The following is a 23,272-nucleotide window of genomic DNA, read 5'->3' on the forward strand; positions in this document are numbered from 1 at the left end:
GGGCAAAAAAAATTTAATTTCAAAAAATTTCCAAAAATGATCAAGAAATTAAAAAGTTATTTAAAATATATATTAAAAACATACTACATTTTCAAAAAACTGTAAAAATGTCAAAAATGGGCAGAAAAAAAAAATGAAGTTTGCAAAAATTCACGTGGTGCAAAATTAAAAAAAAAAAATTGAATATTTTTGCCAATTTAAAAAAAGTACAAAATTAAAATTTAACTAGTGTGCAAAAAATGTTAAAATATTTGCAAAAATCTTTAAAAATTTTGAAATCTTTAATGCAAGAGGTGATGTGTATTAAGTTTAACAAAAAAGGTTATGCGACTGTATGTTATATTTGGTACCATTTTTAAAAATCATTAATGCCCTCTGTAAAAAAACAAAAATTCTTTATTTCAAGAATATTGTTTAAAGCGACAAGGAGCCACTGCAAAGGGGCCGAATGGGGCTCCAGAACCGCAGGTTGAAGACCCTTGATCCAGGTGGGAGCGTTTGACCTTTCCGGCTCTCTGGCCGACCGCCCTGGATTCCTCTCAGCCCAGCGAGCGGAGAACTGGAGCATGAGGACATCGATGACACACAGTGTGACTTAATGGACGGACTGTAAAGAGAGGAGGAGGATGATGAAGGAGAATCACAGACTGATAGAAAGATGGAGGTCAGAGGGAGGAGGAGGAGGAGGAGGAGGAGGAGAAGGATGCTGAGTAACAGTAAAGGAAAACCAGACTCTGCTGAGCGGAGCTGAAGCTCTGCAGCTTTTGTTTCCGGCTGCTCGGCTGGGATCCATTAGTGGAAGTGACTCGTAAGCACAGGACGGGCTGAGCTCATGATAGGAGCTGTTATTGATCAGCTGATACCACGATCAGCTGATACCACGGGGCCAAGGTCAGGACACGTCAGCAGCAGGAGAGGAACTCGCTGCAGATCAGAAGTACGGCAGCCCGATGTGGACAAACAAACACTGTATGGATTATTCAGGGCTGAGGTGGTTTGGAGATCAGACCTGGACTTTAACCTCACACACACACACACACACACACACACACACACACACACACACACACACACACACACACACACACACACACACACACACACACACACACACACACACACACATTCATACACACACACACACACACACATACAGGTGTGTGAGGAGGGAGAGCCATTATCATGGCGTGGAGGAGTCATTCATCAGTCTGCCTCCTCCTGTGTGTCCTTGGTGTCACAGCCGAGCTTCTGCTGCATTACACACACACACACACACACACACACACACACACACACACACACACACACACACACACACACACACACACACACACACACACACACACACACACACACACTGGCCTGCTCTGTTTCATCATGACTGCACATTTCTGAGAGTTTAACACCTTTAACTGTCTTTAATGACTTTCCAAACAGAAACCAGGATCAGCTACTGCCTCAGAGGCTTTAATGAGGGCTGCTGTTAGCGTTAGCTGCTGTTAGCGTTAGCTGCTGTTAGCGTTAGCTGCTGTTAGCGTTAGCTGCTGTTAGCGTTAGCTGCCGTTACCGTTAGCTGTCCTGGTTTGTCTCTGTGGTTTTGTGACTCTGTGAAGGGGAAGTCATGAGTCGGGTGAATGCAGAGTTTTTATGGGAAACACTTGATGAGCTGATTTTCTTCTGCAGACTCAGAAACATCGGCGCTCACAGGTTTAACGTGTGTCTGCCTCCATGTTGGGATTACGCTGCTCGCTCTCTGTGGATTATGTAACTCTGTGGCTCTTTACGTCAAAGATGGGAATAATCTCTGATATCTGACGTTGTGTTTTCATCTCAGCGTCTGTCGTTATTTCTTTTATTCATCCCTAAACCCCGCAGGCCGTGCAGATGATCTTTTTTTTAAATCACAAGTTTTTCAGCCGTTAAATCGTCTCCGTGCTGTGGGAGATAAACACATCAGCTGCTCCAGAACAGCTTGTGATGCTTTATATTTGGAGAATACGGTGGCCTTAGGGGGACAAATGACTGAAGGGGTACGTTTATTTCTGAATACCATCACCATGTGCTGGGACCTGAGGGCAGGAGGGAGGTGTGATCTGTTTTGAAGTGGAGTCAGAGGAGAAAGAAGAGGAGTCAGAGAGGAGCTGGATTTATTTACAGCTCCTCTGTTTGATGGCTCTGTGAAGCTTGGAGGGTTTTTAACCTAAAATCTAAGGATTAGGGCCACACTACTGAAGAATTAACACATTTACCAGATTAATTTCATAAATTTATGACAACAAAATGATCTCTTTTTTTAAAAAAACTTTTGTTTAACTTCACAAGATGCTTCACTTTTTTCTTTGGACAGACTCCTGCTGCTCCTAATAGCCCAGCTAAAATACTAAGATAACAAGTTTAGTCTCTTACATTTTTATAATTTTAATTTCATAAATTCATGTGATCTTTTGTAAATTTGTTATTTATGAATTTATCATAGAAATTTATAAGATTAATCTCAAATATCATCTCAAATTATTCTTGTAAATTTATAAGATTTGTCATAATTTAACTTGTTTAATTATGAGATTAAATCTGTAAATTAATGAGATTGGTCCCAATTAAAAAAGGGGCGAAAATTCCCAAAAAATGAAATTTCAAATATTTTCACATGTACAAAAAATATTTTTTTTTATCTGTATGAATATACTGAAAATATACTAAATTTTCAAAAAATTGAAAAAATATATTTCACCTTTTCATAAATTTGCAAAATGTATGAAATTCCAATAATTTGTATTTTTTTAAATAAGAAATTTTAAAAAGGGGCAAAAATTCCAAAAAAAAGGAATTTCAGAAATTTTCAAAAAATGTACAAAAAAATAAAATAATTATTTTAAATAATATACTATAAATATACTTAATTTGCCAAAAATTGTCAAAATGTCAAAAATTGGCAGAAAATCAAGTGTTTTCAGAATCTTAAAAAAACAAATCTATGATTTTATACTTTTAGATTTATGAGATGATTGTTGTGTATTTATAAGTTTTATCTAGTTAATTTTTGACTAGGGGAATTTATGATTTTATTTTATTATTTTTTTATTTGTGTGATTAATCGTATTCATTTATGACTCTGTTCTTGTTAATTTATGAGTTTAATCTTCTTAATTTATTAATTATTTTTTTTATGAATTTCTGAGAATATTTTCAGAAAATATAAAAATTCAATTAATAAATTTATTACTTTTTTTTTGTAGAGTAATGTCTTTGTTCCCGTTAATATATGACTTTGTTCTCACTAATTAATCAATAAATTGAATTTAATTGAATTTTTTTAGGATAGGATTAATTAGATTAAACTTTGAAACTAATGATTCATTTTTTATGAGTTTATTAGAATATTTTCAGAAAATTTAAAAATTCAATTCATAACGTTATAACTTTATTTTTGTAAAGTAATGACATTATTCCTGTTTGTGTATGGCCCTGTTCTCATTAATTATTTAGATTAATCTTGTTAATTTACGACTTTTTGCCTGTGAATTTATGAGGTTAATCATGTAAATTTGTTAGATTAATCTTGTTATTATATTCCTGTTTTTCTTTGAGGTGTCACTGATCCTCTGTGGTCGTCTCAGATAAACTCAGACGGTTTTTATCTCACCAACAAAGAGTCTTTAAATAATCATTGACAGCTCTGACTCAGTGGAAAAACCAACACGTGTCACCTCAGCAGGGTGTGTTCAGACCTGTGTGTGTGTGTGTGTGTGCTTGAAGTGTGGTGAGTAACACATAATCACAAACACACACACACACACACACACACCACCCAGCATGAAAACAATCAGCTGCTGTCACTACATCACACACACCGACAGATAGTGATCAGACAAACAAAGGACACACCCGTTACATCCTACACACACACACACACACACACACACACACACACACACACACACACACACACACACACAGGTGAGACAGGATATGAACCCTGGAGCCTCTGGAAACAGGGCGGGCTTGTTTCAGCTCTGCAGAGCCGTTAGACGCTGTAAAGACTTTAGTTTGGGTGGAGTTTCTGTTTCTCTCCGTTCAGGTTGAGTTATGGGATGATTAACTTCTGTACGGAGGATGATGTACAATGAATGAGTTTTTAAACAAATCAAAAACCCAAAAGGGTGATGGTCGTATGCATCCTGCAGGTTAAACTCCTGACTTCACAGAAGCAGAGACCTGGCAGTGTCCTGCAGCTGTTTCTGTCGTTGTAGATATTTAAATAAAGGTTATTTTCACTCAGAGGTTATGACACCAGCTTTGAAGGAGCTGTGGCTCAGAAATCTTTGAGATGAATTCATGAAAAGCTCAGGTTGTTATCCTGTTTTTCTTCACTCTGGCCCAAACGCTGAATTCTCACAGCCTCGGATGATGTAAGACGCTGAGTCGTCATCGTACGAAGCTGACCTGAGCATCGTCACCATGGTAACTGTGCTCACCTTGATCTGGTTCATTAACCTGTGTCTCCTCCCTCTGCAGCTCCTCCTGCTGAGTGTCTCCATGGTGAAGTGGGCGGGGTCTGATGTCAGCCCCTCCTCTTGACGCCCCTCCCACCATGCCCACCATGGTCTCTCGTTTACCCAAGTTTGGGTCTCGGCCCAAATCGGACACATTTCCAAACGGCGCCCAGCTGGGGCCGCCCGCAGCCGCCAGCACCCGCCTCACCAACGGGTTCTACCACCACCCCGGGCCAGCGGGGGTCAACGGCACTTTAACCACGCCCCCTGCTTCTCTGAAGCAGAACGGGTTCCTCAGGGTCCCGTCTTCGTTTCCCACAAAGTGGAGGAAAGATGGCGAGGCCATGGAGGACGGGAAAGGCGTCCAGAACCGTGCCGTGAAGAACCGCTTCTATTCACATGTTTCATCATGGAGTGACGCCAAAAAGCAGACCACGACTTCTGCAGGAAAGGGGCGTGGCTTTGGGCATCAAGTGACATCATCATCCACACAGTCTAGTATCAGGACTCTGCCCGCCTCCAAAGGGGGATCTCTGGGTCCGAAACCCGGCCAGGGGGGGTTTGGGCTGATGAACGGCACCAAACAGACCCAGAACGGTTTCCCTGGATCCAAACCGCGGAGCTGGTCTCACAACAGCGCCCTGAGCAAGCCCAGTTTCACTCACTCCGGGGGGCTCAGGCCAGGTTCCGGTCCTGGTTCTCGCTCTGGCTCCCCCCTCCAGAAGAAACAGCCGGCCAACCGGTCCCACTCCAGCGACAGCCTCGGGTCCACTCCGTCCGTCCCACTCACCGAGAGCGACCGCCTCCGGTCCCGCAGCCTCACCCAGGTCAGACGGCAGCCCTCACCCGGCCTCACCCCGTCCTCCACCTCCTCCACCTCCTCAGTGTCTCAGAGCTCCGTCAAATCCCCCGTCACCAGCCAGACCCCTGAGGGCGGGGCCAAGAGTCAGGCTGCGAGGTCCGGGGTCAGCATCCCCTCCGTCCTGCCCCCCTCTGCCTTAAAGAAGCCCCTCCTACTCAGCCATGGCCCCGCCTCCAAGACCAGCGGGATCAGCTATAAGCTGTCACGCCCGTCACTCATCAAGCAGTCCCGCCCCCTCAAGGCGAGCACAGCCAATGAGCAGGCAGCAGACCATGAAGTGAACCAATCACCTTCGACGGCAGAAACCAGCCCAGGTACGAGACAGATTTCACATTTTACGACATCTCTCACATGACATCTCATTTAATCTGATATTTAATGATCCCTCCACCTCTGCCTCCAAACAGAAAGTTCCCCTGACGCTCCAGAGACCGAGGGTCTGCCTGCAGAGCCTGGACCCCCAGCGGAGGTGTCGGTCATGGGGGAGACGCTGGAGGACATGTCCCTCTCCTCCAGCTCCTCCCTGGATCGAAACGACACCAGTCAGGAGTACATGGACGACTTCGACAACCTGGGTATGAAGCAAACAGGTCCCCTCACACAGGAGGGGCTGTTTACAGACGTCTATGGAGGCTGACAAGGGTCAAAAACGTGAAGTCAATGGACATGTTTCTCTCTGTGTAGGAATCGGAGGCGTGGGCATCCTGCTGCTCTCCTCCAAAAACGACGAGGATGACTCAGGTCTCGACCAATCATGTGCCAGGTTCGATGATGACAAATCAGCTGTTAACGGCGTCACCAAGGCAACTGGGCTCTGCTTCCTGGATGACGCCGTGGACTGGGCCGGCATGAGGCTGAACGGTGAGGAAAACCAGATCAGGGATTAATATTCATCCTGAGGAAAAAGTGTTAAAGATCTGTCTCCTCCAGGTGAGCAAGAGGAGCATCAGCTGACCCGACTCCCCCACAGGAGGAAGACCAGTCAGCCCGACTACCATGAACAGGTACGGCTCCTGCACACACACACACACACACACACACACACACACACACACACACACACACACACACACACACACACACACACACACACACACACACACACACACACACACACACACACACACACACTCATTTGAAGGAGATCACCTGCAGGGTCAGGACAGGTGAGTCACAGAGGAAAGGTGCAGCAGTGACAGTTGTTGTCTGACTCCACCCTGCAGCGGGAGAATAAGTCATCAGTGGCGTCGTTCTTGGGGTGTAGACGCAGTTTCTCACCTGTCGGTCGCTTTGACACCAAACACACCTCCTCCCCCGACGCTGGACTGAAGCCTGAGGTTTCTGTGAGAGTCCGTCCACACCTGAAGGACGCTGTTTCACTGATTCACAGCCTCCTCCCTCAGGTTGTCGGAAACATACTCACGTACCGTACGGTGTTTCTGTGTCCTGAGGCAGCAGCAGCAAAGCTTCAACTACACCAGGGGTCTTCATCCTGCGGCTCTGAAGCCTCATGCGGCTCTCTGACACCTTTGCTGTGGCTCCTTGTAGATTTGAAAACACATTAATGAAAAAAAGAATTTTTGATTAATTTTATTAATTATTTGTTTCATTAATTATTTATTTATTTATTTATTAAACTTTTTGCATTTTTTTAAAATTTATTTTTTGTAAACTTTTTGAAATTAAGAAATACATTTTCAATTTATTTAAGATTTTGCAAATTTTGAGATTTCATTATTTTATAATTTCTGCATTTTTTTCATTTTTTTAAAATAATTTAAAATGGAGCAAATTTGTTTAAAGACAGTTTTAAAATATATCTTTTGCAAATTCATGAAATTTTAGAACAGTTTTGAAATTTAAATTTTTTTGCAATTTTAGCCATTTTTTTTCTTTTTTTGTATTTAATTTTTGGAAAAAAATTGGAATCTTACTGAAATATCTTAATTTTTGCAAAGTTTTGAACTTAATGCTATTACATATTTTCTATTGTTTAATACTTGCCAATTATTGAAATTTAAAAAAAAAGGAACATAATATTTACAATTTTATAAACACAAAATCTTCTCGTATAGATTTTTAATATGTTTTAAATTTATACACTTTTTCGTCTTTAATGTGAAGCTAAAGCAGGTTTTGTGGCTCCTGAATGACCTTTATCCAGGTGAGCTGAGGAAAGATGGCTCCTATAAAGGTAGAGGCTGCAGACCTCTGAACTACACGTTTCTGGAAACAAACTGTTTATGTGCTGAGCTCCTAATGCTCTTAACGCTGTTAGCACCAACAGTAAACTAACCTAAAGTGTCGAGCACGTCACAATAAAATGGATCAAAAATGCGTCAAAGTGAAACTCCTGATTCTCTTCACACTGATTCATCTTCATCTGCTGGTGTTAAATATTCAAACTCCAGGATTGTTGAGCTACAAACTTCAGTTTGTCGCCCGGCGCTCATAATGAAAGCTGGATCTGATCCAGAAATAAAAACCCAGTTCCACTTTTAATCATTTAATAACAGCTGAAAGGTGTAAAAGAGCTGAGCGTTGGTAATCCTCCAAGCAGCTCTGCAGATTTGGACTGAGCAGGTTGAAACGCAGCTCTGGCTTGATCTGTCTTTCTGAGGATCCTGCAGCATAATGTGATCAGTTCAGGGTCAGTTTTTAATCCCTCAGCCTCAGTTAGTGACTTGATCCTGCAACCTGCTAATTTTATCTTTCCTCAGACGTTTGTTTTCTGAAGATCTGAAAGCCTCTGTGTCCTCTCTCGCCTCCTCCAGGGTGGTTCTTCTCTGGACCTGTCCCCCTCGGACAGCTGTGGGTCCGGTGGGACCTACATGTGGGATGAGGAGGGCTTGGAGCCTCTTGGGGGCGCTGTCACCACCAACTCGATCAACACTAACAGCAACACCACCCATCACATCGGGAGCTTCGACTCTGACCTGAACAGCATCGTAAGTTTCAGAACCACACGCTCTGCGGGTCAATGAACCCAGTGTGAAGTGGGCCGTGTGTGTCCTCCATCCCTCTGAGGATGTTGGACCGCTGAGAGCGTTACTCTTTTCAGGAAACGGTCACATGACCTGCTTCTGTCTGCACACAAAGGCTGACCGTGAGTAGGACGCAGAGGATGCTGCTGGAATATTAAACCCTCACTTTTTGTTCCCATCTCTGCGGCTCTCTGCCAGTCCTACTTCCCGGGCCCAGAGAGAGGCAGAATCAGGTCATGTGACTGCCGACGACTTCCAGAAACAAATCATCAGACGGGTCGAAACAGGCTGAGCAGAGAAACTGTAAATGTCAGCTCTCTGCAGCTGCTTGAAGCTGGCACTTGTTGAGCATTTTTGGAGCCAGTCTGAACCTGAAGCGTCTCAGTGAAGCTTTGATTCATTTTATGGTTTCAGTTTCCAAAAGGAAAGCACCGGAAGGCAACTCCTGCAGGAACTTTAGGTGTCTGATTTTACCACAAATACATCAAACAAACTTATTTTTAGCTTCTCACAAGAAGAAAAACATGTTGTAACAAATTAGTTTGTAGAAAATCAACCTTGATTTTTTCTTTTAAAGTTAAAAATCAACAAAAAAACTTCAGATTTTCCTCAAAAGGGGTCATTTCTCACCAAACACTGGTTTCTTTTGGTTTATAACCTTTCACAATCTGTTATTCTGATTTATCTTTAATATTTAAAGAGTTGGAGCTTTGCTGAACAGCTAGGAACAACCTGACTCTCTGTGCTCCATGTTTAAATGATGAGCCTCCAAAGGTCGCTGAGATCAGGCGTCTGACTCGGGTTTCACTCTGACTCTAACTCTCTGGCTCCCTCTTGTGTCTAAAACGTGAATTACAGCTGCACCCTGCTCAGAAAAAAAAACAGGAGATGTGTTTCAGGTGGAGTTTGATGAATTTAACCTTTATCAGGTTTGTTCTGAGGAAGATTTCTGTTAGAGCGCCTCACTGAGCGTTGGAAGCATCATGGACAGCTTACAGGACTACAGTACCCATGATCCTCAGCTGCTGTTGCTTCAGAGAAGAGGCTCAGAGATGTGAATGAGCAGTAAAGCTGCTGAATTTACTGACCCAGAACTAAGCACAGATTGATTTCATTCTGAGGTCTCCCTCCTTTCAACAGAAATGCATCATGGGAGTTGTAGGAGACACTTCTGCTTTGCTTTTTATGTCTACTAATCCTTGTAAATGTACCTGTTTTCTGAGCTCTTATTTAACCTTCGAGCTCACAGTCTGACATCATCAGCAGGCTGTGGCGTCCTCCAGGTGATGATGCGTTTCCTGTTCCTGTGAGCCAATCAGAGCTGTAGTCCCTGCAGGTATTTCACCTGCCTGAGGCTCAGAGCTTCCTCTATGTTAACGATCTCTCCTCTGTCTTAATGTGGCCTGTGTGTTAACGATCTGAGTGATGGAGCTCTGAGCCTTAATGATGTTAACGAGGGACGTTAACGAGCTCTGAACTGATGATGAAGGAGCCTCCTCTGCCTCAGATTTGGCTCTGATGTTTAAGTCTTATAGAGATCGTTATTGACCACAAGGGGCCAGCATTGGTCTGTGTGTGTGTGTGTGTGTGTGTGTGTGTGTGTGTGTGTGTGTGTGTGTGTGTGTGTGTGTGTGTTGGGTCAAACTTCCTGAAATCGTTGGAAAGCCTCAGGTTTGATGTTTGTTTAAAGGAGAAACAGATTTTAGTGAGTCGGTGCAGAGCAGCCAAGTCAAGTGAAGAAGCTGTTATCGGTGTGTGTGTGTGTGTGTGTGTGTGTGTGTGAGAGAGAGAGACAGACAGAGAGACTTGTGTATCGATTAGTGCAGAGACCAGAAGAAACGAGGGATGACTGAAGTGTGAGGAGGACAGATGAGAGGGTGAGGAAAAGAAGATGATGAAAATCTGGAAGGATAGAGGAGGTGAGGAAGAGGGGAGGAGGAGAAAAGACAAAGGGGATGGTGGTAAAGAAAAGAGGGGGAAGGAAATAAAGATAAAGAAGGAAAAGGAAGGATTGAAGCAGAATAAGGAGATAGGAGATAAGTGAAAGAAGAGAGCAGAAAAGTAGTTAGTCTGGAGTCCTGGTGTCATCTCATTCAGATGAAGCAAGAAATGCTAACATGCTAGGCTAGGCTACGTCTTTGCCACAGACTACACTTCACTTCGCTATTTTCTGCTATTACTGCACATTTTTTAACTCACCATAACAATCTACCACCTCCATGACACGATCCCAGGAAACATTTTGTTGTTGGTGTCTGTAGCTAAAAAGGCGACATTAAAAAGAACAGGATGAGCCTGAACACAGTTTATGAGCTTTTCTGTTTCCAAGACTGAACCAGGAACCAAAGTTACATGTGTTGTTCTTTAGGGCCCGCTCAGTTGAAGGACATCTCTACTCTGATTGGTTGGCACTGTTTGCCGCTGAACTGTGTCATAGCTAATTACCATAAAGTTGACTGAGGCTCAACTTCTCATCTGGTGACACTTTAGCCGCTCAGGACGACGGGCTCTCATTGGAAATGAATGAACTTCTGGCGTGTTTGCCGCTTTTGCCTCTCTTGGTGTGAGCGCACAGTTAGAGTATGGACGGTGTAGTTTTGATGTCATTACCTTTACAAAGATGAGCCCAACAGGAAGTCCATATAAGGCTCTGTGATGGTTAGAAATGATGGAGTTGTACTCAGAGGTTTTTCTCTTTTATAAAATGAAGTTTATTCTTCTGTGGACCTCCATCCGTGGTGATGAGAAGGTCTTTGAGTTTCATCTGTGTCTGAAAACGTCCTTGGTGCTGCTTCCTTTAAAGGAATCAATCAGTTTGTGTTTAATATTTTTAGTTGGAGCGTTCAGGGATTTCATTTTGTGTCTACAAGGACGAACAGAGCTGTTTCTGTGTGTGTCTTGTTTTGTCGATGACTCCGTCCTTCATCAGAGCTTCACTGATTCTGATGGTTTGATGTTTCGCTCTGAGCACAGCCCCGTGTTTCGCTCTGAGCCTTTTCTCTACACATAAAGATTCAAATAGAGATTTTTCTGTTAACATTCACGTCACAGTTGTGTCGTTAAAAGCTCTTTCTGTAAATCATCAGAGAGTTAAAGCCTGTGCTGCTCTTCCAGGACCTCCTCAACACTCTGGAGTCTTGTGATCTGGACGATGACGACCTCATGCTGGACGCTGACGTCCCTGAAGACGTCTCGCTGCACAGCGGTGAGTGTCTGAGACGGGATGTGAAGCTGAAATCAGTTGTTTTAACGTCAACGACCTGTTTTTGTTTTGATAAATCCATAAAGAATCAAAGCGCCATCGCTCCGTCTCATCATGTCTTCCTGCTGACGCCTTTTTCTGATTTTATGAACTTTTTACGACAGTTTCCTCTCGTTAGTGAAGTCCGTGCTGATTATGTGATTAAGCCGTGGTCTTAATTAGCTGCTCTCCTCTCTAAATGAGCTCTTTGTCATTTCCAATCACCTCTGATTTATCTCTGCCGCTCTGCCCCCTGCAGACGGAGACGGGATCTCCCACATGGCTCAGTGGAGGAGGAGACAGCTCTGCTGGGGGACGCAGGACGTCCACAATGACAACGAGAGGTGAGTTCAAGCTAATTCTGTATTCAGGTGTTTGTCCTGGACTCACCTGCTGAGTGGTTTCTACTTTTAGAGGTGAACTGAGGCGACAGACGCAGATCTATCACACCTCTGACTTTTAGTCGCCTGGATCTTCCTCACGGTGTTTTCAGAGAGTTTTTACTGCAGCCTCGTTTGGATCCTTTTAATTCAGCCTGTGAGGAGTTTAATGTAGTTTTTATTGTTCTTTTTAAACGTCTCTGTTTGCTGTTTTAAAGAGCTTTAATGTGTTGGTGTTTGAAGCCTAACATAAAGCTCTGCAGTTCCTTTATATGAGACTCAGGGGGCGCTACAAACACACGTTTGATGAGGATTCACACAGAGGCAGAATGAAAGTGAATTTTAAAGACGAGCTGGTGTGTAAAGCAGGAAATGGAGCGGTGACAGAGATGGTTTTGAGCTCATGCGGTGACTTCCACTACAGAGTCAAGACTACATAACACACGTGTGCTTTTTCTGTATTGGTCTGTTCATGTTTCACTGTTTCTGTGCAGTGATTTCCACTCCTATAAACTGACTGAGGATCCTGGGAACAAGAGGACGGACTTAACCAGAGATGGAGATCTGATCCTGGATCTGTGTCCTCAGAGGTGATTTAAAAAAATCATTTCTTCCTGCACTTATTGATTCCAGTTTATTGGGTTTTTGTGTGGATTTGATGATGTGAGAACTCCTTGTGACCTCCTCAGGTCTCTGGGTCTCTCCCCTGGCTCTCCTGGTCTGGGTCTGGATGTGGAGGAGCTGGCTGAGGACTGTTCTGCGGTCAGGTCCCAGCTGGAGTTCCTGCAGAGGTTACTGCTCCAGGTGAGGGAGGAGAGTGGCCTGTAGGGGGCAGACTAACGCTGTATGATGGTGCTCAAAGAGGCGTATAACATTGTGTGTGTGTGTGTGTGTGTGTGTGTGTGTGTGTGTGTGTGTGTGTGTGTGTGTGTGTTCAGGAAGAGGACGCAGATGAAGACACTCTGACCACAGACACGCTGAGTCCTGAAACCAACGAGTCCTCCCAAAGCTCTGACGCTCAGGTCAGCACAGGGACTCAGATCTGATCATACCCTTTTTTTTTACCCAGAATCCTTCAGCACAATTCAACCACACTCTTTATCTGTGTGTGTGTGTGTTCAGGTGCAGGCTCTCCTCCAGGAGGTGCAGCAGCTCAGAGAGGAGCTGAGGAGCAGGGACCGAACCATCGCTCAGCTCACCATGCAGCTGGTCTGTTTCTACGTCTCTGTGCTCTCTCATTAGCATGCTAGCTCTGGATGCTAACAGCCAGTGTCATTCAATTATACACACACACACACCTTTACTCACTAACACCTGAACTCTGTGTGTGTGATCCTGTGTGTGTGTGAGCAGACCATCCCCACTCCGGCCTCCAGGTGTCGCTGTCAGGAGAGGACAGACAGGATGGACCAACACACACAGACGAGTGTGACGGAGAGAGAGAGCGTGGCCTCACAGACGCCGTGGAGAGAGCACACAGTGAGAACACACACACACACACACTAAAACACACACGTCCTATAGATGAGGATAATAAATGATAAATTATGATATTTGTTATCCTCTTGATTTATCAGAAAACGACCTTAAACCAGGTTATAGATCTGACTCTCGTTGTCATGACGACGACCTGAACCACCATCTGTTGCGTCCATGCCGCCACGCATACTCCTTCTCCACCTTTCAATCCTCAGAAATCACAGCTCCCCGTCGTCTTTAGATGATAAATAAAAAGGAAGTCTTCACTTCCTGATGAAGAGGAACCAAATCTTCATCGTTAGCGTTTTTATCTCAGGTCACTTCAGACGGGATCACGCAGGCTGGAGGTCGTTTTTCCACAGCGTTAGAAATCCTGAGTTTCTCTACAAAGCTTTTCTTTTGAATCCTGTTTGTTTGCTGCTGGCTGCTGCAGGGGTTTCTGGGTATTGTAGTCCTGCAGATTGTTTGTAGCTGAGTTTCTTCTCCTGATAAAATCAGTTTCTTATCTCTTATTCCGCCTCCGTCTCCTGGTTTCTCCTCCTCTTGCCGCTCTGATCAGGCCTCCCTGTCCTCCTCCCGTCTGCCCGTCTGTCTCTCCTCAGGTTCCTCCTCCTCCTGCTCCTTTCCTCTCTCCTCCCTGGCAGTATCAGCGCTCCAGGCCTTACAGGGGGAGGCCCAAACCCAGCATCCCCTCCCACCTCGCTAGAAAAAGTGAGTCCAACAAATCCATCCTGCAGATCCCAGATCCCACCAAAACCCCCAGAGTCTGCCTCCGTGTTCAGACTCTTCATCTCATCCTCATCCTCCTTTGACTCCAGATTATGTGAGAACAGGTGGATCCAGAGCACGAAGGAGGAGTTAGTGAATCTGTTTTATTATCTATGAATACTTTCCTTACACAACCAGCCAACACTTCTAAGACAGAGGATCAGAGTCACGTTAGAGAAAAAAAAAGATAAAAATAAACTCATTATCTTAGTCTAAAGCTGTAGTTTCTCAGAAGATCCACTTTTTGTTTAAAAAAGTTGCTGAAGCTAGGTGAAATAATAGATTTCCAAATGTTGCAAATCTTCTACAAAGCTCATAAAAAGCTCCAACCATCCAACACTCAGTGCCAATCTGACAAGATAAAAAGTAGTTAAAGCTTTAAAGGAATAAAAAATGTATTAAACCAAGATTCAGACCCACATTAAAGGAGCGTCACAGGTAAAGGTGTCACTTTATTCAATAATAAAGTAAAAAGGAATAAATCAATAAACATATATTTTTTTCTTGTTTTGTTTGGTGGAAATGAGCTTTTATGTTTGTGGCCGACAGTATTTAAATTTTTTTTTCCCAATCATGTTTATTTAACACTTTGTGCGTGAAGGGCAGATATAACAAAATTTTTCTTCTTTTTCCTCCTTTTCATTTGTTCATGATTTTTATTTTTATATTGTAGACATGTTTTTGTGACAACATGAAAGAAAAAAAGACAAACTACCTCGGTTGCAGGAAATTGTGAATTTGTTAAAGTTCCTCTGACGAATTATTGATCGAGGAAAGACATATCCACAAATTCTACTAATTTATTTATTTTTTTCTGTAACGTGGCTCTGATCCTCCGACGCTGGTCATCAGAGAGAGACGCTCCAGAAACAGTGAAGCATCTGTTGCTAGAGCCAGCTGCAGGTGAGAGGTCAAAGGTCAGACGTGTTTCTAATGGAGACGTGTCTGAACAGGAAGTGATTATCATACTCAGAGCGAGAGCAGTGAATCAAAGCTCCAAATTAAAAGCTTCAGAGCTGAAGGTTCAGTTTCTTCTCTAACTTTCAGAGTCCCGTCTCTGCCTCCTGATGCCTTCATTAATCTTTTTCCACCTTTTGTAGAAACACGTCCTCCCCTCCTCAAACCTCGACCTCTTCCTCAGTCCACGTCTGCTCGGCTCTGAAATGTCTGAGTTTGTCTTCTTCTGTGGTTTTCTCCTCTAACGCTCCTTCCTCCCTCTGTGTGTGTTTTTACCTCCCTGCCCTCGCCCAGGAGTGGAAAAACTAGTGCTTTACTTCAGTGACACGGCGTGGTACGGTACCTCCTTTTTTAAATCCTCCATCTTCACCCTCCTCCTCTTCCTGTTTTCCTGCACGTCTTCCTGCTCGTGTTTCCTTCATTTATCATTGCTCAGAGCTCTGTCAGCTGATTTTTGCTGCTCTGTTTTGGTCTCCTCCTCCCTCTGAGGGACGTATCTGTCTGTGAAGCTCTCTCTGGGTTAGTTTGGCGTCACTTCACGTCAGTTTGCTTGATGAGAAACTTCAGCCTGAGCTTCAGCTCCTGTTTTAATCTGGATTTGTGTGAAATAATTTCCCCATCGTCTCCATAAATCAGCTAAATTGAGCTTTCAGAAGCCGGCGTGTTGCACGCTGTGGATTTACAGCGTAAAGGTTTTATACACAAACATAAAGCCGTGATAAGTTGAGCTCATAAAGAAGTTTCTCCACACAGCGCCTCTCCTGACACTTTTTACCCAGGATTCATTGCTTCCCTGAGGACAGGTCACACCTTCTCCTTCACTCTGAAATGAGCCCAGTGAAGCCGGGTCCGGAGGCTCGTCTGGAGTTAGCGCCAAGCTAAAATTATCTGTCCAAATGGCTCTTAAATGTTGAATTAGACGAGCTGCGCTTCAGTCAGGCGTGTGAGGTCACAGCGAGGAGATGAGATCACTCAGGACGCCCTTCGTCTCCTCCACACGAAGAGGAGGAGGAGGAGGAGGAGAAGCTGCGTCTCAGGGGAAATCATGTCACGTCCAGACAGCACAGGGGATTGTGGGAGTTTGGGTTGGACACGCTGACCCTGCTGGGCTCAGGTTTTAGGTTTAAAATGTCTTTAAATCAGATGAAAACACTAAACGCTGTCAGTCCGTTCTCTGGGTTTGTCTTTTATAACAAACTGAAATAACTTTCATTCACACGCCGTCCTCCGAAACTACATCTCCCAGCTGCCCCTGCAGTTTGACGCCTGAGGACTTTACAGTTTGTGGGACAAAGAGCAGGAAACTTATCTCTCACTGTTACGGCTGAAATTCACCAGATGCGTCTGCAGTCCGTCTCCTCGTTGTCACGGTAACGGATCATGTTATCAAGGCAAACGAACCAAGTTAGCAAAATTAGCAAAACGGAAGCATACATTCAAAACTTTCTGTTCTGTTAAAAACCAGGAAGGGAGGAAGTTAGACCATTTCTCACTGCGTAGTTAAGCCTAACCATTCAAGGAGACTTTCCTATCACCTGTTGGTGATTTTATGAAAGAAGTAAGAGTTGGAGCTTTGTGTATTTTAAAGTGTCTTGGGTCATAGAAAATGTTGCCTACCCCTACAGGCAGCTCAGATGTTTATGCACTACATCATGTTTCCTCAGTTTGGGCTCAGAGTTCATCTTCAAATATCACAAATCTCTCATCCTCGTGACAATAACGCTCTAAAAATGATGGACCGAAAGGTCTTTTCTTTTTCTTTTTTCCCTTTCCCCCCTTTTTCATTTTTATTCCCTTTTCTTTTTCTTTTTTCCTTTTTTTTCTTTTCTCTTTTTTTCCTGTTTTTCCCTTTTTTCTCCCTTTTCCCTTTTTTCTTTTCTTTTTCTCATTTTCCTTTTTTCCCTTTTTCTCCTTTTTTTCCTTTTCCTTTTTTTTCATTTTTATTCCTTCTTTCTTTACTTTTTCTTTTTTCCCCCTTTTTTCTAATTTTTTTCCTTTTTTTCCTTTTTTCCTTTTTCCCCTTTTTTCCCTTTTTTCCCCTCATTGTCCTGATCAAATATATAAATTCAACATTCAAAAAAATTAAACACGCAACAGAGCGGAGTTGTACTGCAGGTGTACCTGGTTTTTTTAAGGTGTAATGCTCACTTTAATCTAGATCTTTGGGGCCCTGTGCTCCAAAAGTGATCTGATCAAAGTAATGTGTCAGGATTCGTTCAAAACAAACAGAAGAGAAAAGTTTCAGAATAAGATCAGAAAAAACATCCTCAGTTTAAACCCTGATCAAATTTAAGGCCGTGGTTTAAATTTCTCCCATCACTGCCACGTGTAGTTGAAAAGTGAAACATTACGGCTCATAAAGAGGAAGACGAGGATCTTCCTGACCTGATCTGTGAGTTTGGAAACATGATGATGACAGAAATAAAAACTAACCCGAGCAGCTTCACAGGAGGAGAGAAGGAGGTGTGGTTTAGAGGTCTGTCTGCAAACAACCTGTTTGTGTGTTTCTGTGTGTGTGTGTTAGTGTGTGTGTGTGAGGGAAGCAGAAATATTTGGCAGACGAGTGATCCCCTCCGTCTGAGAAGGTCCTTGGATCTCCTCCTCCTCCTCCTCCTCCTCCTCCTCCTCCTTCTCCTTCCCTCTCCCTCTCCTCTACCTTGTTATCTCCTTGTCCTCTCTTTAATCCGTCCATCCTGTCATGAATAGTTAATGAGGGACTCAGACTCAGGAGCGCTCCCTGCAGGAGACAGACAGGCTGCAGTACCACCAGCCACCACCAGATGTCAGCGTCCACCAGTTAATGTGTTGGAATGGGCAGAGGAAGCCAAATGTTAGAGGTGTGAGCTCAGCGTCGCCTCCTGGTGGAGGGTTTTTAAGGCAGCCTGGTAGACCTGCAGAGGTGCATGATGGGAAACTGAGGAGCTGGACTGTAAATGAAAGGACACTGGAGTTTGGAGATGATGACTGATTCAGGGTTTAAAAACAGAAACAGTAACTTCCTTTTCTCTCAGCTCTGGTGCAGATTTAGACCCAAACTGACCAGGAACAGCTTCATAACAGAGAGGTTTAACCCGGTAATAAATCTCCGTGGTAGACGGCGTGCTGTTGGTAGTCTGTGCAGAGAGTGGAGCATGTATAAAACATCAGAGGCGTGCAGCTCAGACAGAAAGTCAGCACAAACACTCTTTGTTTGGCCTTGAAGGAGAAACACGGCTTGTTTAGAGAATAAAAACTCACTTTCAGCTTCAGCTTTGGTGATAACTCTACAGAGGAGGACGGTTTATTGTTTCTGCAGGTTAAAGATTCATCGTCTGTTTAAAGGAGGAAACTCCGTCCAGATCAGACCAGAGAGCGTCTTCTCAGGGGGTCAGGATCTCTCGTGTTTGTCTTTGGAGAATCGACCTGCAGCGAGGAGCAGGGAGCGCGCTTATTCTCCCCACGCCGACAGGATCAATAACAACCTGCAGAACATGACGGATCTCACAGAACATCTGTTTCTCCCTGAAGCTGTTTCCGTTCGCGCAGAGCAACACGACGAGCCGCGTTTACTTCCTCTGGTTATTATCCAAACCTGTCATGTCTCCACCGCCGCCGCCGCCACCGCTGCTGCTGCTGCTGAGGAAGCGTTTTTATGATCCTGCTTTATTTCCTGAGAAGGTTCAGCTGCACAGGAAGTTTATATCAAAGACTGCTCCCACAAAAATATAATCTCTGATTTAAATTTGATTTAAAGATCAACGTCTGTGTGCGACCAGCTGCTTTGAAACGCGGGGAGATAAAGTCAGACAGACGCTCGCTGCTGCATCAAAGCACACACACACACACACACACACACCAAACACACACACACACACACACACACACACACACACACACACAGATGAAAGCAGTGATGTGTAAAATGACCGGCGGTCTTCAGAGAGAATAACTCAGATTTTAATCTCTTATTCTGTCTCAGTCGGAGAAACTTCTCACCTCCACCAGACGATGAATTATGGAACAAAGAGATTCAGATCTTTGCAGAGCGACAGAAAACAAACACCAAACTTTAACCGTTGAATCCAGAGAGTCTCACGGTGACAAATGATCTTCATCTATTCAAACATCCTCCTCCTCCTCGTGTCAGATCTGAAGCTGCGTAAAACCATCTCTGAGTTCCTTTAAAGTTCGTCGTCTGATTAAAGAGTCTGACTCTCAGCTTTCTCCTTCTCTCCAGTCACAGATACTTCACTCCTCCAGCCAGGACCACCAGAAACCACTGACAGACCCAAGCCCACCCCAAGCTCCGCCCCCAGCTAACTGCTCCACCCGCCCCGACGTACAGGACGAGGAGAAACGACCGAAGAAGGAGGAGAAAGCAGACGCTAAGGAGAAGAAAGGAAGCTACAACAGATCCCTGCAGCTCCCCCAGCCCTCCAAGCTCCGCCTCTTTCACTCCAACAGCTCTGGCTCCGCCCCTTCCTCTTCCTGCTCGCTGCTGAAGGCGAAGGCGGTCAGGCAGCTCAGTCTGGAGTCACAGGGCAGCGGCGCCGCAGGGGTTAAAGGCAAAAGCAGCGCCTTAAACTTGGGGTTGTCCCGCCTCCCCAAGCCGAGGAATTAAAGTAATCTGAGTGACCTCCTGACCTGAGATCAGATTATTTAAACTGTTCACGAGGTTTCACCTAAACTTATTTATTGTTTTACTCTCAGCACTGACAACAAAACGTTCATCGGTCCAAAATTTCCTCAGAACGAACCTCAGATTATTTTTGTTTTGTTTGTTATCAGCCCTAAAAGCTGGATTACAGAGTCAGAGAGGAGTCACAGAGGAAAAACACAGATTAGAGAGATTATTTTGGTCTTTTTAGTTTGTAAAATCTGAGCTGCAGATTAAATTAACTCAGATTAAGCCTCAGTTTGAGTTTAACATTCGACCTGAGGCTCCTCTGTGTCACGTTTTCCTCTGTGGTATCTCTCCTCCAGGCTCCAGTCAGCAGGTAAACATGCTCACCTGTCTGCAGGTAGCTTCTAGAAAGATAAAACTTTTATTTTGGAGTCGCGCAGTTTGGAACTTTGGCTCCATTTCCTTTAAAAACTGAACTCTTATTGAGCGTTTTTGTCTTTTTTTCTGTAAAAATGTCTTTGAGAATCAATCTGAGCCACGTTCACCTGAGCAGCTCAGAAAAATGTCTGATTTCAAGTTTTTTAACGACAAAATGAGCTCTGAATTTTTTTGTAACAGATTAAAAAAATCTGCCACTAGGGTAAAAAAAACTTAAAGATTAGAAAAATGTTTTTTTTCTGACCCCACTGGCAGATTTTTTTACTTGTTTCAAACACTTCAAACCTCATTTCTGTCTTTAAAAATCTTGAAATCAGACATTTTTGTGGTGAACGTGGCTCAGATTAAGTCTAAAAGTGATTTTTCAGAGAGTAACGGGATGGATCAGACCTGTGATCTGTTTGTTGATGTTTATTTATTCTCAGTCTGAGACATGCAGACGTGTTTAAATCCCGACAGGAAGCTGACTCTCCTCGCTGTGCCTCCTGCTGCTCCTCCTCCCTTCGTCCTCTCTGAGTCTTCCTCACCCTACACCGTATAAAAACCCAGACCCTGGACCCTTCCCGTCTTAAACCTGCTGCTGCTCCTGCTGCGAGTCCGTCTGCGCGGCGCAGATCCTCAGTTCATGTCTTATTTCTGCGCCTGTCTAACCCTGCGAGGCCCTGATAGAGTCAAACACAGCTCAGTTAGAAGAGTTTCCCTCTGCGTAGTCGCTGACATTTATAAGATTCAGACCTTTCAGACTGATATTTTCATCCAGGAGATGTTTCAGGATCCTTACATTAACGCTCCGTCATTCTGCAGGTAAAAGAGAAAACTCAGCTGAAACGAGCGCGCTGACATTTACTCTCTGCAGACGCTCCAAACACGCCGACGAACGGAAACATTATCTGCTTCTATCAGAGATCGTCCGTCAGGAGGGGAGCGCCGCTCTGCAGAGCTGCCTGCTTTTATGATAACTTCAGTATATGCAATAAAATATGCAAAAAACGAATCATCCCGTAGGTTTCAAATCAGGCTCTGACTCCTGCTCCTGAGCCCCCGAGCAGGAGACGAGGAGGCGCAGAGAGTATATGCAAACTCAGCGACACTTTCAACACACTCGGCGTCAGAGAGGAGCTACACTTCCTCTTCTTCCCGTCAGCCAATCAAAACCCTCCGTGCAGCAGACAGTCGTGAATGAAGCTGCTTAAAAGTCGCTCTGTTGAAACTCTCCTGGAAACGCCTCGCTGATATCTCCTGTTTTCACTCTGAAGATCGTCAGATCCACAGAAAGCTTCAGGTCAAAGGTCGCGGAGCTTCCGTGTCTCCATCTCTGTATTTACACGTATTTAAAAACGATATTTAACGTCCACTCAGCCTTTAATCCTCACACTGTACTCATATCTACACCATGCTGTCTTTGCTGCTCACTCTGTGCTTTTATTTTGAAACTTGAAGGACAGGTGTCTTATTCTGAAAAGCCTCCTGCTGTTTCCTGTGTCACCTGCTGGTTTTTATGGACTTTAAGTTTTGTGCAATAACCGAGGAGCTGGGAGCTGGACGTGCTGCAGCGCTAACTCTTATTTATGTTTAATACTGTAAAAACTCTGTGCTGTAATTATTACTCCTGTCGTTAACTCAGCTGCTGCTTACGAAGCCTCTCAGTCTGGAAAATGCACTTTAAACATTTAAATTATAATCCTAATCTGTGCTCTACGCTCAGCTCAGCCCTGTGCTCTGATTGGTCGAGGATGACACAGGTGTGAATCAGTCAGAGAAACATCTAAAACGTCACCTGTGTTGATTTCACCTGACCTGAAATGAAAACTGCTCCCCCTCGCTGCTGATTGGTTGATATTTCTTGTCCTCTTCTGTGATTGGCTGAGAGTCTCTGATGCTGCTGAGATGCTGAAATAAAATAATCTTCACTGAAACAAAAACACTCGAGTCTGAAAGTTTTGTTTTTGCTCCTCCTCACTCAGCAGGAAGTGCTCCACATCCTGGGAGAAGATTCTCTACAAAATAAAAGCAGATTCCTCCAAAATAAAAGACCAAGCTGAATCCTATCCACTAACACAGGGGTCTGCAACCTTTACTTTCCAAAGAGCTTTTTAGCCTCAGCTCACCTGGATGAAAGTCATTCAGGAGCCACAAAATCTACTTTATCTTCACATTAATATAAAAAAGTTTATAATCTATAAAATAATTAAATAAGCTTTTGTGTTAATAGTTTTTTTTTTCATTTGTAATGTGATAGATTTGATAAATATGCAAAATTTATGAAAATTCAATCAGTTAAAAAAAAAAAAAATTGAAAAATTGAAAAATAAAAAAATGAAAATAAAAATGTGCAAAATTTTGCTATTTAAAAAAAAATTGCTGAAATGTCATAATTTGAAAAAAAAAAACAAACCAAAAAAAAAAACTGAATAATGCAATTTTTTAAATTTTGCTTAGTTTAAAAAAAATTATTTAACTTTTTAAAATTGCAAAAAGGGGTATTTACATTAAAAAAAAAAAAAAAAAGTTAAATCTCCAGAAATTATTTTTCTCAATCTGAAAAAATCTAAAAAATTGAAATAAAAAAATAATCTCAAAAAAATTGAAATAAAAAAATAAATGAAAAATCTCAAAAAATAAAAAAAATAAAATTAAAAGCTTTATTTCAAGGGGTGATGCATTTTTAGTACAAAATGTTAAATCAAGATTTTACTTAGTGTCTGTGTTGTTTTCATTAATACCCTCTGTAAGAAAAAAAAACAACAACTGTATTTTAATAATATTTCAAAGCTACAAGGAGCCACTGCAAAGGAGTCAAAGGGCCGCATGAGGCTCCAGAGCCACAGGTTGAACACCCCTGCACTAACACGATGATAAAGATTCATCCTCACCTCCATGTGTCTCTTTCTCTCTGTGATCCCTCCTCGTCATCCCAGGCGTCTCCGTCTAATACCAGCTCCTGATGACCCCATAACGCTGAGAAATGTTCCCATTTGTCCGCTGACACCCTGAACGCAGCCGGACTGATGCTCAGCCGTGGATGCTGTGAAGGCCGAGCCGGCGATGAAGATTGAGACGCCTCAGC

The 23,272-nt window shown here is 43.5% G+C and overlaps 1 protein-coding gene across 3 annotated transcripts in view; it reads left to right on the forward strand.

Moving 5' to 3' along the window:
* Positions 1–22,209, forward strand: part of LOC141785077 (serine-rich coiled-coil domain-containing protein 2-like) — a 30,993-nt gene extending 8,784 nt beyond the window's left edge. The window contains exons 2-16 of one of the 3 annotated variants that reach the window (XM_074663199.1): positions 4,516–5,669; positions 5,763–5,930; positions 6,040–6,216; positions 6,286–6,359; positions 8,130–8,303; positions 11,454–11,544; positions 11,840–11,924; positions 12,455–12,550; positions 12,650–12,764; positions 12,899–12,982; positions 13,083–13,169; positions 13,314–13,439; positions 14,042–14,150; positions 15,459–15,498; positions 19,381–19,574. In XM_074663199.1, the coding sequence (XP_074519300.1) occupies positions 4,559–5,669; positions 5,763–5,930; positions 6,040–6,216; positions 6,286–6,359; positions 8,130–8,303; positions 11,454–11,544; positions 11,840–11,924; positions 12,455–12,550; positions 12,650–12,764; positions 12,899–12,982; positions 13,083–13,169; positions 13,314–13,439; positions 14,042–14,150; positions 15,459–15,498; positions 19,381–19,426 (2,583 nt within the window). In that variant the 5' untranslated portion in view covers positions 4,516–4,558 and the 3' untranslated portion in view covers positions 19,427–19,574. Of the gene's footprint in view, positions 1–4,515; positions 5,670–5,762; positions 5,931–6,039; positions 6,217–6,285; positions 6,360–8,129; positions 8,304–11,453; positions 11,545–11,839; positions 11,925–12,454; positions 12,551–12,649; positions 12,765–12,898; positions 12,983–13,082; positions 13,170–13,313; positions 13,440–14,041; positions 14,151–15,458; positions 15,499–19,380 lie in introns of all 3 variants that reach the window. The other 2 variants (XM_074663200.1, XM_074663197.1) reach the window with 2 other exon arrangements.
* The last annotated feature ends 1,063 nt before the right edge of the window (positions 22,210–23,272 follow it).

This window comes from Halichoeres trimaculatus, unplaced genomic scaffold (assembly GCF_033239565.1).
Source record: "Halichoeres trimaculatus isolate MK-OKI-2021-1 unplaced genomic scaffold, fHalTri1.1 fHalTri1_scaffold_23, whole genome shotgun sequence".
Taxonomy (NCBI): Eukaryota; Metazoa; Chordata; class Actinopteri; order Labriformes; family Labridae; genus Halichoeres; species Halichoeres trimaculatus.